General features: G+C 48.8%; 1 protein-coding gene across 7 annotated transcripts in view; it reads left to right on the forward strand.

Moving 5' to 3' along the window:
• The window catches only part of MYT1 (myelin transcription factor 1), a 64859-nt gene that overhangs the window by 25783 nt on the left and 23355 nt on the right, over positions 1 to 15721 (forward strand). For all 7 annotated transcript variants that reach the window (XM_032127184.1, XM_032127185.1, XM_032127186.1 and 4 more), the window contains exons 3-10: positions 3947 to 4001; positions 5883 to 5913; positions 9107 to 9169; positions 9882 to 10129; positions 11004 to 11906; positions 12545 to 12679; positions 14008 to 14098; positions 14591 to 14704. In XM_032127184.1, the coding sequence (XP_031983075.1) occupies positions 3947 to 4001; positions 5883 to 5913; positions 9107 to 9169; positions 9882 to 10129; positions 11004 to 11906; positions 12545 to 12679; positions 14008 to 14098; positions 14591 to 14704 (1640 nt within the window). The remainder of the gene's footprint in view (positions 1 to 3946; positions 4002 to 5882; positions 5914 to 9106; positions 9170 to 9881; positions 10130 to 11003; positions 11907 to 12544; positions 12680 to 14007; positions 14099 to 14590; positions 14705 to 15721) is intronic.

Genomic DNA, 15721 nt, shown 5'->3' on the forward strand with positions numbered 1-15721 from the left:
TCCCTTTGTCCAGCTGAAGGCTTTTTCAGGGTGTTTATTTTCTCTGAGCTCTGTGGTGCTCTTGAATACATATAAAGTATTACTGCTGACCAGGGGGAATTTCGGCAGGGCCTTTAATGGCAGATTTGCATAGAGCTGTCGAAGCCCAGGCACACCTGGGCATCAGCATGTGCTGGGCTCCCAGTGGGTTTTGTGTTCTGTTATGTTCCTCAGGCTTCCATTGGAAAGGAAATTTGTATTAAGACAAGAAGGAAGAAGAAAATGTCAAGCCTGTAGGTACTCCATAAAATGGAACTTCAGATCCGTGCTGTATTGCTGCCTTGGCAGCAGAACAAGACCTTTACTGTAGAATCTGGCTGTTAAAATTCACATTGTGCTCGGGTTAAACTATTTTTCAAGTTCATCTGTCTGAACATCATTGATTTAGGTCTGCAGTATTGACAAATTATCATTCTAACTTGTATTCTGCTCATGTCAGGGAGCTTCTTAGTGCAGGGTAAACACATGAGGCAAAATTTCTTACTTTTGGAGAAGAGAGGGAAAAGGGGCATGTAGAGAAAAAGTGATGTTCCCAAGGTTGCCCTGACTACCACAGGCAGAGCACTGGGCTGAATCTTGGAGGAGTACTTTGAGAAGCAGCACAGGGTCCTTTCCTGTAGTGTTGGGTTAGGAAATTTGCTGGATGCTTATTTTGATTTAATCTGAGAGATAACCCATCGATAAGGTGAGGAGGTGTGGAATGAACCTCTGTCTTTTCTAGCCAGGCTAATGTGCTTGTGGCTGGCATCTGGCAGCAATAATTTATTTGCAGGTTTCCTTTTGGATTGCTTTGTTTTCATTCAGAGTTAAAGCAATAAGAGTGAAATCCAGACAGCTCCTCAGCCTGGCTGTTACGTGAACAAGAGAGAGACCTAATGAAAATACCCTGTTGGTCTCCAGGACTGCAAACATGCACTGTGTGACCTGAAATTTCACATTAAAACGATCTGTCTAGAGGGCTTCTGGCTGAGATGGCAACAATAAAGGACAATGGTTTCATGTAACCTTCCTGCATCTGAGCCTGATATCATGGAGGCTCCAGAAATGCAGTCATGGCTCTGCCGGTTATTTAAGTTGCCTGGGAGGAGCAGGGGCTGAGCTATGAAATGGATCTTATTCCTGATGTTTCTGCACTTTGGAGGGAAACGAGGATTTTTGAGGATGATCCTGCTGTTGGTTTAAGCTGAAAAAAGGAGCTTGATTGTAGAAAACAGAATCTGGGAGCGCAGAACCCACCCCATCCCCATGGTGATGTAAGTGAAACATTTTAAGTACACCGCAGTGAGGCTGTGCCAAGTTCTCTAAACAAGTAATGGGGTCTTGCCTATGGGGAAAACTCCCAATAATTTAGAAGTTTGGAGTTGGGTTGGTTTTTTTTCTTGTATAATAGGCCAGGCAAGGCAGCCTGTTTGGCTTTTCCATTCTTTGGTCCTCAGCAAGGTTGGGTCACCAGATGTCCCTTCCAACCCTGAGAATTCTGTGATTCTGTGGGTCTGTCCCTGCCTTAGGTAGCTCCTATCCCCTTTCCTCATGTGGTGACTGAATCGGTTCCTGTCTTCCCAGGGCATTTGATCCTGGCTTGAAAGAGGAAGGGGAGGCAATGGGAGGAATTGCTCTGAGGTGCTGTGGAGTAGTGAGGGGCCTGGATGCCAGCTCAGATGTGATCTTTAACTCCTGAAGGCAAATGTGACCTGAAATGGGATCTCCCCCATTTATAGACAAGCAGCTTGAGCCCATCCCACCTCCCTGGCTAAGAAAAATGAAATTGTGCTTTGCTTTTCCATGCTGTCCATGTGGGTCCCAGTCCCTCTTTTTTGGCTGGAGCTGGCCCCTTGCAGGCAATGCCCATTGCCCTTCCCACAGCCTGACCTCCTCTGCCACTTTGATCTGCAGAAAAGCCACATTGCCGGGTCACCACCCCAGCACATGCCAATTCCCTGAGAGAATTGTCAAAAAAGAAAAAAAAAGAGAGAGAAAAAAGAAAGAAAAAGCCCTCTCTGAAATTCCTGTAGGTTGGAGGCTCCCAGCAATCCGAGGTGCCGTTGTACTGGCGGCGTGCGGCGGCATTAGGGAGCGAGCTCAGCGCACACCGGCGCTGAAAGGCTCATAAACGTAATGAAGTCCCTGTGACACCTGCTCCTCTCCACACTTTAAACGGGAGCCATTGGTCCGCAGGGAGCCGCGGCTTTAAAAATACAAATTATAGTAATTGTCCGCTGTGTTATTGGGAAGATTGTAATAAACGTGGAGCACAACACTGCCGTGCCATGAGCAGAATGCTGACAGGGTGCATAAATTGCTCCAGGTTTTGATTCCCCCCAGCCCCACTATTTTTTTCCTTCTTCTTTCCTCTCCAGCTTTCCTGTCTAACAAATCACGGCATGTTAACACTGAATTTCTGGAAGGTGGCAGGGTGAAGGAGAGAGGTGCTTGGGGAAACTTCATCCCTCCTCTCCAAGGGGATTTTAGCTGTGGTGCCCCGAGGGCTGGGGACCTTGGTCCCCTCTCCCTGCCTGCCCCAGCAGCCTCCCTCCCTCCCTCCTTGCTGCTCCCAAACCTCAGGGAAAGAGCCAAGCAGGGCCTCCTTTGAGGATGGGGAGCCCTGGCCCTTCTGCTGGGAACTGGGACTTGCATTCATTGAGAAAGTTTTGTAGGGTGCATGTGGGGATGCAGTAGCACATACCCTACCTGCACCATCCCGACTGCCAGTGGAGCAGCACGTGCTCTGCTGCATGTCCCTTCCTGCCTCTGGACTGGGGAGAGCAGCTGATGGTGTCCCTGCTCTGTCAGGAGTGCTGGAGCCATGGAATCTCCTCCTTTAGGAATGATACAGGAGCTGGTTTGTTCCTTCTCTAACTGGGCCTGTAGAGGATATTCCAGAGAGAGTTTGTTTTTATTATGTCAAATCCCACTTGTAAATGGTTCTTTCGTCTCCTTTTCTCTCTCCTTGTAATCTCTGGAGGAACTGTCCCACACGGTAACACTGCAGTAAAACCTAAACTGTCTTCCCAACCTACCAGGCTCTGATCCCCCTCCCTGCTCACACCCTGATCTTGCCATTCCCCCTTGGCATTTACTGCCAAACACTCCTGCCTGCAGAGAGAGCATCTGTGTTGAGGGGGAGACGTAAAACAGCTCTTTGACCACTTCAGCAGCTCCTTTGACAACTTTAATGAAATCCCATTTATATTATTCCAGCCACACTTCTGTGCTGTGCCATGGAGGTCCATGCTTTCCTGCTCCCACCTCCAGGCACTGCCTGGTTTCAAAGGTGCTGCACTCCAGAGGCGGCTGCACTTCATCCTTCTGCTACCTTGTGGCATGTGGTGATGTTTAATTAATATCCAGAACATTGAAGTCCCCGATGTTACTTATTCATGCCCGTGTTCCCTGCAGACCTCATGTTTGATGTCCACGTTGTGGGTTATTTAGATGCAGACCTCTTTGTGGCAAATTTAAGCAGAGAGGAGAGGTTGTTCTTTAGGGCACTTGTGCAAAATTGCCCTTTTCAGGCAGGAGATCAGCTCAGGCACATATTCAGAGGTTTCTGATTCTGTGTTGGCATTCCACCCAGGTGCTCACAGCAGTTCTGTGCTGTAAATCCAGAGAAATCAGTTCTGCCCTATCTCAGGCACAGCCAACACATCTGGGTGTTTGTCCCTCTGTGCTACTTGACAGAAAAAGTCCTTCCTGTGTCCCAGGATGTGAAAATGAATTTAAAATTGCTAAATCTGTGCACTGTGGGTTGAACAACAGCATCGAGGCAAGAAGCCTCCATCTCAAAAACACGGGAAAGCTTTCCCAGCCGCCCAAGTATTTACACAAAGCCACAACCACATATGAGCTTGTCCCTTAATGATCATTTTCTGGTTATCTTTCAGTAATGATTTCTTTCCTTCTGTTGCAGATGAGTTTAGAAAATGACGATAAGAGAGCACGCACGCGATCCAAGTCTATCCGAGGTGAGCGGGAGCACTGGGCTGTACAGACCTCAGCTCCCTGCCCTTTCCTTGTCCCAAATAGGCTTTGATTTTTCAAGTCCAGGCTTGACTCATCAAGTTATGCTCATTTCCCCCGCCCCAACCCCACCAAAATTTCTCTAAACAAACCTCCAAAAGTCCCAATGACTAAACTTTACAGGTCCTTATGATACTTAACCCTCATCCTCTATACCCAGCTGAAGGAAAATAACAAGCAAATAAGGAAAAAAAGCCCCTGTGCCTGCTTTGCTGTAGGGGATGGCAATCACTGGAGCTTCAGATCAGCTCCCGGGGCTTTCATCACGCTCACTCTGCCAGCGGCTTTGAAGTCGCACATCTGAGAGCGCCTGGCAGAAGTAGCTCACGCTGGAGAAGCAAATGGGCCATCCCCTGGCAGGGATGGGAGGACAAACAACTGGTTAATGCAAAGATTGATTGCAATTTATTTCCTGATTAAAAAAAAAAAGGAGAACTGAAATTCTTTTCATGCTTTCCCTCTGGGAGAAGGTGAGAGGCTCAGATAGAGCCCAGGGTGTCACCTCAGGTGGTCCCATAGCCATGTGTGATGGTTACAGACCTGCCCCTCTATTTTTTGGTTCATTTTTGTGGCTGTAGATGTGACGAGTGACAAAGAAGGCTGGAAGTGAGACACCAACAAGGTTGGAAAGGTGTGATGGCTGCAGGGACTGCAGCTTCGTCCTACATCTGGGCTGGACCACCTTCCTTTCGTCCTCATCTTCCTTCCTTCTTGCTCTTCACAGCATCTGCACCTTTTAAAAAAAAACCAAACCCAGATGTTGCCAGCTGTGTTGAACTGAGCTTGAATATTTGGATTTCGTTGCTTTGTTGCACACACACAGAGGTGCTCGTTCAGGTTGCAAATGAGAGCGCCCTGATTCTATTTATTTTCTCGCACCCTGCCTTCCCCGTGCTTGAATCCGGGTTCTTGATGTGAAAAGGTAATTTACTGCCTGCACCCTGGGACTCGTCACTGCCTCCAGTTTGTTGAAGCTTGTGAGTCATCCCACCGGGAGCTGGATCCCAGGAAACCCAATTAGCTCAAACAAATTGAGCAAACGTGTTATGGTTTTTAGCCTGGGCAAATTTAGACTTGTGCTGAGGGATTTTTTTTTTTTTCCTGTTGATTATTTGGATTTCTGGCTGGATGTAAGGTTTCAGCTGTGATGTGAAGTTGTTGTATGTTCTTATTGTGAGCAGTGAGAAACCCTCTTATTCACAAGTGGGGAATACTCCCTGAAAATCCTACAAACTCCTGTTTACCCTAAACCCCAAGTAACAAATCCCCACCATATGTCTGAGCATTGGCAGTGGCTCCTGCATCAGTCTGATGTGACAAGGAAAGGAGAAAAATGCTGGTGTTATAGAGGTGAATGCGGCCATTGCAGGAAAACAGTCGTGAACTGTGAAAGAAGAAATTGATGAGCAGCTTTAAAGGGCAAAAAGAGAGACGAGGGCATGAGAAAACTCGGTCTTTATTTAGAAGTGTTCGAGTTACATGCATGCATGTCAGAACAGCTCCATTGACTTCAAAGTCATCACAGATTCAAAGAAGAGAGGTAGTCCCTGATGCTGCCAACATGCACTCACCTGCTTGAAAATAAGCACAGGCGTGAGGATTTACAAGGCAGGATTATAATTTACTACAGGCTGGCATGCAGCAAATGGCAGCAGGGTAGATTGGCCCTTTCTTTTCCAAATGGGATGCCCAGGGAAGCAATAGAAACCCAGCCGCAGGCGGGAGAGTTTCAGTCTTGGGGGGGGGGGGGGGGGGGGGGGCAGGCACCCTCGGGGTGTTTCTGATCTTGTGTTTGTTTCCATTGCTGCATCCTGCCCTTCTCCCAGTGCCCACGGAGCTCATCGGCCAGGAGGTGAGGTAAGGACCCTGCTCCTCCTTGGCTATGGGAGGGATGGGTGGGACACATGGCTTGAGATAAGCCCCTCAGCTTGGAAACCTGGGTGAGGGGAGCAAGCCCGTGGGACTAATGGGGTCTTGCTGGGGGGCTTGTATTGGTGGTTGTGTCCAAGCCCTCAGGGTACCACTTGACAACACATCAGAGGAATCACAAGAGTTAAAGAAATTAAAACAGGAGCTCTGGATGAATCACATAAGACTGGAGACCCTCCAGGCATCCACTGTCCCACCCCAGATCTAAACCCCAGCCAAACCTAATACCCACAGTTTGTGTTTCAGGATCATTAGGGTCAACATCCTACTAAACAGAGGTTTTTTCCACATATTTGTCACATCACTTCTGGTGCCAGATGCTCCTTGGGCCCCCTGTTCCCTGTTCACTCACCGGGGTCCTGTTGTCACTCATTAAGCAGTGCTGGGATGCCAACCGCAGCAGCCAAAAGAGCAGGAGCTGAGCCTTTGCAGCCCTCCAGAGCTTCTCATTAGATGTAACAGCCTCCTCCACCTCTAAGCTCCCACTAAACCTTGCACAGGGGCTTATGCCAGAGGCAGGAGCCTTTAACCTGGACAGGCAGTAAGAGCACGGGCCGCTTCTCCTTGCAGCCTCCCTTAAAAAGGGAGTGTCAAAGAGTAATTGGACCTAAACCAACCCAATTTCAGAGCATTTTGCTCCTCCACTCTCCTATTACTCTGGAGAGCCGGGAGGAGCCAGCGCTGGGCATGCCCCTTCTCCAACTTTTATTGCTGAACACTTGAGTGGAGGTGGTAATTGGAGCAGGTGACATATCTAAGGGGCAGGACAGAGTGCTCCACAAAGCCATCTCTGCAGCTGTCACCTAATTGCCTGAATAACTGGACGATTAATCGACTAATTGGAAGCAGGGCATCGTCTGCATAACAATAAGAAGCCCTTTTGTCAAGCAGATGAAGGCTGCGGAGAGGGGGAGAGCTGGTCGGTGTGGTGGCTCTTGAGGGATGGAGAGCAGCTTTAATAGACCTCGAAGCCCGTTCCCCATTTTGGGACTCCTGCCAAAATACACGAAACCTCCCCAACGGAGAGTGGGGAGGGAAAGCCTGGCCCAGAGCATGTAGGGCATCACCTTTGTGCTGGTGCTTTTTAAAGGCATTAAATCAACACACTGAAGCCAGAAACATTCCAAATCGACACCTGCTTCGGCAAACCTCGATGCTGAACCGCTTGGCTCTTTCCTACATACTTTTTGCTGCAGGCTTCATTTAACCACATCAAAAATGGGGTGATGGGTAATCAGCTTTAATCGATACAGGAAAACTTATAAAAGCCTGTAACGTCTTCATCAGAGCTGCTCTTGTTTGCCATTGAATAAGGCCTTTTTCAGGCAAGTCACTGGTGACATAAACACCACTCTGTCTTTTGGTGTGCAGTCACTGAAAGCGTGGCTGGGGCTGCTCGGGACAGAGCAGCCTCAGTCAGGACTGAGGGCAATTAAAATTAAAGACTTTTAGATCATAAGCAGCGAAGAAGGAAGCTCCTTCTTCCCATTACACATTAGTGGGATGAGATCTTGTTCTCTGTGAGCTGGAGTGTCCTGCTGGAGAAGGGACACCGCGCTGCCAGGCCAGACCCCAGGCGTGGTGGGTCTGGGCCTGTGTGTGAATGCCGGAAGAGCTGGGAGCCATCCCACAAGAGATGGCGTTGGAAGGTGTTCAGCATCACGGGTTCAAGCCAGGTCAGGAGCAAAGGGGACAGCAGAAAGGGGGGACTTATCTGGAGGAGCCATGAGGTGCAGCTTCCACCTCCCCAGAGCACTGTGTCCCCTTAAGGGATGCGCTGCCACCATTTGCCCTCTCAGCATTTGCTTTGCTAACCTAAAGCAAGCTGGTCTCCCTGAAGGAAAGATTCCAGCTCTCCTGACAGCTCAGCAGCCCTGTCCTACCCCGGTTCTGGATTGAATTATATTGTTTGAACACAAAGATCTGACTTGTATTCTGGGGAGGTGAACCATTAATAACCCGCTGGTGCTCCCAAGCTCTGGCACCCATTAGTGAAGCCAGACTCTCCGTGTCCTCAGCCTTCTGCAAGGGCTGAGCTCTGCTGAGAGCAGAAATTCTGAGTCCCTAAAGCCTTACTTGGCACTTGGTACTGTTTAATGTTGTCCCATGTCTTTTACTCCAAGAATAACAGGCTGGCCAGATCCCCTCTGGACTGGCGGTGCCTTCTTCCTTTGCACTGTCATCAAGAGATTTCATTAGCACTTCCAACTTCCCAGGCTGAGGGTGATACAGTGCTAAATGAGGTTATTAATCCTACACGACTCCAGAATTCCTCAGACATCAGGCAAGTCACTTGGGCATCCTATAATCAATGCCATAATCTGGTTTTGCCAGAAAATGTTTGCTTTAATGCTTCTTATCTGGAGCCCTTACAGCTCCTGAAGCTGGGACTAATTACCCCTGCAGGGGAGGTGCGCGGTCCCGTGCGAGGGATGCTCAAGCAAAGGCGGCAGTGGCTGTGAGCGGGCTCAGAGCTCCCTGCAAGCCTTTAACTCATCCTCTTCTGCAGAGCAGTAGGAAAAAATTGCAGGGATTTGGGAGATCTAGTCAATTAAATCCCATCCATTCCCCCAAAAGTGAGGTTTTCAGGATTTTAGTCCTGGTGATCTCCATCTAATGTGTCTGGCTAAAACCTCCTTGATAGAGTCCCAGTCTGCTCTCCCCAAAAACCCACACATTTCTTACTGTGAGGAGCCCCAGGTCCCTGACAAGCCACCAGATAAGGGAAAAACCCATGTTTTCCTCCTGAGAAAAAGAAAACTGGAGAGTAGCAGCGGGGAGGCAGAGTGCAGTAGCAGTCTGCCTTTAAAAGCTTGCTCTTACACATGCAAATCTTTAATTAAACATACTCATAAAACTATAGTGAACCGTTCATCTAATTAAATGGGGTGAGTAATTTCATTAATTTTTATCAAACTGCAAGGCTGTTCTCCTGCCCTCCTCCCTTGGAATTCAAAGAGACAAACTGAACCGTTTGAAGGAAATTACCTTCCTGTCTGCAGTTGGCTTGTTCCTTGGGCACAGGACCTGTCCAACTGACTGTAGTTAATACAATTCTAATTAAAAATGAATTCTCTGAGTCCTCTTGCAGTTCCTGATGGTTGTTTGTTTCCCTCCCAAGCTGTCCAACCCCAGGCTGTAACGGCTCAGGACATATCCGTGGGAAGTATGCGAGACACAGAAGGTGAGGCGGGGTTGGAGGTAGTGGGGATGGAAAAATGTGAGCAACAGACCCAAAGACAGGCATTCACTGGAGAAAGTCTGGTTCAGAGCAGCAACCCAACTTGTCTGCCCCAAATCTTCCTGTTTCTGGCTCTCCATCCATCCCTAAGGGATCCTGAGGGGATCTGCTTTTCCAGGCTCATAGTAGCCTTCCTACAGACCCCAAACTTGGCCAGAAGTACCTGACTCCACTGTCTGGGGTTGGTGGGAGCTGCTGATGGGTGGAGATTTTGGTCTGCCTGGTGTCTCTATGGATAGGGAAGGCAAATGAGAACACATTGGCTGCTTTGGAGGCCATGCCAGCCTTAACTGAGGGTTTTCATCACGCCATGATGGTGAAATTGGAGAAGTTGGTGGACGTGTCCCAGGGGCTGGTTCTGCATCCCATGCCTGGTTTCTTGGTGCCTGTCACCAACATTAGTCCTGGGATGCCACATCCCAACATCCATGTGCTGATTTCCAGGAAATAGTTGATGTAGTTGCACAAAGTCAAGGTCTAAGAGCACATCTGGTCACAAGGGGTTAAACTAGCTAAAAATCTGGGGTGCTGGATGATTTTTTTGGTGGTATTTGTGTATTTGTCCCACTTGCCTTTACCTAACCAGTTGGGATGAGGTAGCCAGGCCTTTCTCACTGGGCAATGCCTCCTCTCTGCTCCTTGATCCCATCTGCAGTTTACAAAGCTGCCCTCTTGCCAAGAAGAGGAAACTTCAGGATGCGGAGGCTGAACACCTGGTGTCAAAGAGGAAATCCCATCCGCTCAAACTGGCCTTGGATGAAGGCTACAACGTCGACAGCGATGGCAGCGAGGAGGCCGAGGCCAAGGAGGAGTCCGGCTCTGATGAGTCAGAGGGGATGCTGGAGGAGGACGAGGCGGAGGCCATGGAGCAGGAGGAGACCCGCAGCCCCGAGGCAGCAGAAGGTGCTTTATCATTATTGACTGCAGAGCTGTGTTCTGCAGATGAAGAAAGGGCAGGAAGTGTTGACAGCCAGGAGTTATAGCTCCTCTGAATTATGTACAGGATGGGTCCCTCAGTTATTACGTGGGGTAGAAGCACAATGGCAATGCTCTGGTTAAGCTGAGAGGGCACAGTGCCTCCAGTGTCTCAAAAATGACAGCTTTTCCATCAGGGATGCTCCCTAGGGAAAGACCCATGGAAAGCACAGAGGAGCCTGCTGTGTGGCAGGGAAGGAGGCCAGGGTCCCTCACCGGTGCCGTGACGGGCTCAGCAGGAGCCTTCTCCCTGGACAGATCTGGCCACTATCCAAGAGCAGAGGAGTGATAGGAAAAGGACGTGGCAAAGGACGTGGATGTTCATCTGGGGTCCTGACACTGCCTTGCTCACTGGTTTGGAGCCCTGGCCAGGGGAGCACTGGGAGCAGGGGTGTAAGATATCTGCTGATGGGGCAGGCAGTGGGAAGACGGTACATCTGATCAGTCCTGTGTGGAAATCCTCTTTCTACCTGCCATCCCCAAATTCAATAAATTAGGCAGCTCCAGGGGTGGAACTGTCAGGCTCCAGTTTCAATTAAATTTAAGTGCAACAAAGTTGTATTTTATGAGTTTATGTAATTACTTTCTTTGCCTCCTTTTCTCTTCCCCCTCCTTTTCTCTTCCCCCTCCTTTTCTCTTCGCCCTCCTTTTCCCTTCCCCTTCCTTTTCTCTTCCCCCTCTTTTTCTCTTTTACTCCTTTCTTCTTTTCCTCCTTTTCTCATTTCCTCACTTTTCTTTTGTTCTTTTCCACATTTTCTTTCTTTTTCCCTTTTTCTTTCTATTCATTCTTTCCCTGCTTCAGAGAGAAGCCCAGCGAAATCAACCCACTATGGACAAAACACAGCAACAACTACATCTGGGCCCAGCAAGGCCAACTACAGCAGCTACCAAGAAATAATCGCCAACTCTCTCCTAAACTTAGGCCAAATAGCAGAGGAAACCCTCGCCATCGAAGGGCAGCTGCCCGAAGCGGAGCTGCAGAGCTCCAAGCCGGCATCCAGCGTTGTGCATTTGGTCCATGAGGATGCGGGAGAGGAGTTGGTGGAGGAGGAGTGCGACAAGGAGATCATCATGGAGGAGGAGTGCGACAAGGAGATCATCATCCAGACGGAGGACGCAGAGGAGGTCATCGAGGTCACCAGCGAGCGCAGCAGCGAGTTGTGTCCAGAGCCCCGAGATGACGCGAACGGAGAGGAGTCCTGCAAACTGGAAAAGGCTGAAGCGGAAGAAGAGGATGAGGAGGAGGAGGAGGAGGAGGATGATGATGAGGAGGAAGAAGAGGAAGAGGATGAGGAGGAGGAGGAGGAAGAGGAAGAAGAGGAGGATGAAGAGGAGGAGGAGATGGCTCCTGAAGTGATCTGCGAGGAAGCTCCTCACACTTCTCAGGACACCCAGAAAAGCCACTGTGAAGGGCAGTTCAGCCCCAAGCCTGAGTACTCGGTCATTGTGGAGGTCCGGTCGGACGATGACAAGGACGACGATGCCCGCTCCCAGAAATCAGCTGTGACCGATGAGTCGGAGATGTACGACATGATGACCAGGGGGAACCTGGGGCTGCTGGAACAAGCCATTGCCCTGAAAGCTGAGCAGGTGAAAATCGTGCGGGAGCCGAGCCGGCTGCCGGGAGAGCACGTGAAGCACTTCCAGGTGGAGGACAAACAGAACAAACCGCTGGACAGCATCCGGAAGAGCTACTACGGCAAAGGTATGGGACAAACATTTGTGTATCTCCCTCCTTCACATCCCTGGTGGAAGAGCTGAACTTGTCTGCTCAGCAATGGATGATGGGGGGGAGCTCACAGACCACAGGTGGAATTTAACCACAAATCCTCAATGCACAGAGGGATGGGGACATCCTAGAGGTCAAGAGTGAATGCACAAAATGATGGTGTCCTCTACACTGTCACAAGGGTTTCTCCCTCTGAGAAGAGGATTTGCTTGGCTAAATTGTCAGTTAACCTTGAAAATCTCAGCCTGAGCAAAAGGGGTGGTCTGAAATCCAAGTGGTTTTTAAAATAGTGGTAGGAGTCTGGCCACAGAAACATGAGGGCAGGGGCTCCAGCATCCCCTGGCTCTGAGCTGGGCTGCCTGCTCAGTTGCTGTGAGTGGCTCCATGCCCCGAGCCATGTTCCTCAAATCACTTTGCTGATTTCAATTTTTGAAACTTTCAGTATTACACTTCCACCTCCAGAAAAAAGAACCCCACAAACCTCCAAACACAAAGATTTCTTGCTGCTTGACTGGAAAAGTGGTGAGAAGCACCCTCAGCACTTGTCTTCTTTCCACTTCTTCACCTCCAAATCCACTAACCTGCTTCCCTCTGCCTTTCCCCACAATCCTTAGATCCTTCAAGACCCGAGAAGCGAGAAATCAAATGTCCAACTCCTGGTTGCGATGGGACCGGCCACGTCACGGGACTTTACCCTCACCATCGCAGCCTCTCCGGTTGTCCGCACAAAGACAGGATCCCCCCCGAGAGTGAGTACATGGTGGATACCAAGGGCTGCTTCAATTAGGCTGGAGCCTAATTTTCTTGAGGGAATTTCTCAAATGATATGAATTTGATGACTGAGTGCCTAGAAAAAGTCTGATGTTATTCCTTGGAGTATAACGTTGTTTTTGGCATGGGATGGTCCTTTTCCAAGTTGATCCTGGGTGCTGCTATTCACCAAAGTGTTATTGCTACTCACAGGAAATGTGATGGGGATTTACTTGAAAGTCCTGTCCTTCTTAAAGGATTTTTAGCACCATCCTGTGGAGAATTAGATCCCTTCTCTGAAAATCAAAGAGGGGCTTTAAAAATCATGCCTGCCCACCTCCAGAGGTGTATTAAGAAGTGCCCATCTTTACACTAGAAGTTGCATATTTTTCCCTACTTGGGATATTACGTAGGGGAAAAGGGAATATTGTTCTTCCTTGCTGTCCAGATGTGTTGCCATGCAGGAAAGGAGAGGAGTCATTTAGGATTGTGCAGGATTGCTGAGTCTCCTGTGCTCTCATCACTGCAAAATTCCCAAGGTGCTATGCCAAGATTCACCTATTCTACAGAAAATATTTATCATCCTCATAACAGATTTTTGTATATACATATGCACAGAGAGAGATTTTATTTCTACCTCTCTTTCCCTGTACAGATACATAAATATCAATGTTGTATGTTTATGATAATGGCATAATAGATGAAAAAAAAAGAGGAGCCCTTCCTTATCAGTAATTTCAAAGGTTGCAGACCTGACATAAACACAGAACTGGAAGAAACAAGGAGAAAATACAGCTATCTTCACAGGCTGGAATGCAAGCAAAAATATTAATAAATAAATAACACAAGCTGCGGGCTTAACAAAAGCTTGCAGATCAAATTATTTGCTTTACTTTTAAGGTCAGCGCTGCAGGAAGCAATAATCCTGAAGATTAAAAATTAAAAAAAAAATCAAACAAAGATCAGTCCTAAGGATAAAAGCAGAGCTACAACTTCAATCACTTAAAACTACCTGAAACTGGGAGACCTGTTCCAAAACAGACGTGGGGAGGAGGGGCTGGATGAGGGAAACTGGATTGCAATCAGAAAATGAGGAGAAAGCCCAGGCTGTGTGCAGAGATGCTAATCTAGTGCTGACCTGGGCACTGCTGCATTGTAAATCTTTTATTTTTTCTCTGCAAATTCTAATTATAGCATTTCACGTTTCCTGATTTCTAGGAAACCAGCGTACAAGGCTTGATGATTTTCTCTTTTTTCTTTCTCTTTGATTTTTATTAAGTTGTTTTTCTTTCCCTTCCCTTCTCCTCTTCCCCTTCTTGCTCCGAAGTCTTGGCAATGCACGAGAACGTTTTGAAATGCCCCACGCCCGGGTGCACAGGACAGGGTCACGTCAACAGCAACCGCAACACGCACAGGAGGTACCACCTTTGGCTTCTTCTTACACAAGCACAGGGACAGGACAGGGGGAATGGCTTCAAATTGGCAGAGGACAGGGCTAGATTGGAAGAAATTCTTCCCTCTGAGGGTGGGGAGGCTCTGGCACAGGGTGCCCAGAGAAGCTGTGGCTGCCCCATCCCTGGAAGAGTTCAAGGCCAGGTTGGATGGGGCTTGGAGCAACCTGGGATAGGGGAAGGTGTCCCTGTTCATGGCAGGGGGGTTGGAACGAGATGAGCTTTAAGGTCCTTTCCAACCCAAACCATTCCATAATCCATGGCTCTGTGATTCTATCTTGATGAGGTGCAAGGTGAGTTTGTCTTACTACTCATTCAGTGTGGAGGAAGCAAACACTTTTCTCACAGGCTCAGTGCAGTTTGGGTCCCTGAAATGAAGGCTTCTGTGCTCATTCCTCATGCTTGGTTTCCCTCTCTCTTTTTTTCTCCTTCAAAAAAACCCCCAACCAACTCCCACAGTTTATCTGGGTGCCCCATTGCTGCTGCTGAAAAATTAGCCAAATCACATGAAAAGCAACAGACCCAATCTGGTGATCCTGCGAAGACCAGCTCCAATTCTGACCGGATACTCAGGTAAGGGGGACAGGAAGGCTCAACTCTACGTCCCCACACTGCCCCAGCCCTTCCCACCCTGCCACACTCACAGGAACAGCTGCCACAGCTCCCTCCAGCTGTATCTTGGTACTGCTGAGCCCTGTTGTTATGATCATAGGTCTCGCCAAGGTGGGGAGGTATTTAATTGATGATCCCAGGGAGAGCATTGAAGACAATGAATTGCTTCTGTAGCATCAATTAATGCTGAGGCTACAGGCCAAAGGGTTTTAGCAGTGCAGCAGAAGGCACTTGTGCCGATTGCTCCACAGCACAAACTGCCAGCAAGGGCTGGTTATTATACCAGCATTATAAATAGGGTGGGCTCAGGGAGGGAGATGAGGAGGAGGAGGAGGAGATTTAGGCTACCCACAGATCACTCCATGGCAGTTGTGCATTAAAGTCCACCTGCTTTTCTTCCTTAGCGTGCATGTTTCAGAGGAGAGGAACCTGCCTCTTGTTTCCAAACCAGTCGCATTAATTTTGATACTTTGCCTGTCTCTCTCTTCCTGGGAGAAAGGGCTGTCTCCCATTAAGGATGTCCCTGATAGATGCTGGCTTCCGTAGCTGATGTGATTCATGAGGCTACAGATGGATTGGAATATGGTTGGTTATTTTGCAATGGGAGCAAGATAAAAACCACAGTACGAGCCCCGAGCAGCCCTCCCACAAAGGCATTGAGCTCTGATTCATTTATTTATTTGCTCACCAGGACTGCTGAGCACCCTGGTGCTCCAGCTCTTGCTACTTTGGAAAGGCCATTTAGGGCGATTACTTATTTATTTGCAGCGGAGCTCGCGCCCGGCACAGAGCGCTCTGAGCGCATCACGAGGATGGTCCATGCTCCAAGGAGCTCCCGCTCCGAGGACTCTCTGGTGGAAAGAGGTCACGGGAAGGAGAATAACAATAGGCCATTTATATACAATTTATATGCAAGACAAATTGATTCATGATAGGCAGCCCTGCAGCAGCCAGTCTCTAGGAGGGGCTGCAGGCAGG

The sequence above is a fragment of the Corvus moneduloides genome, chromosome 17 (genome assembly GCF_009650955.1).
Source record: "Corvus moneduloides isolate bCorMon1 chromosome 17, bCorMon1.pri, whole genome shotgun sequence".
In the NCBI taxonomy this organism is placed as follows: Eukaryota; Metazoa; Chordata; class Aves; order Passeriformes; family Corvidae; genus Corvus; species Corvus moneduloides.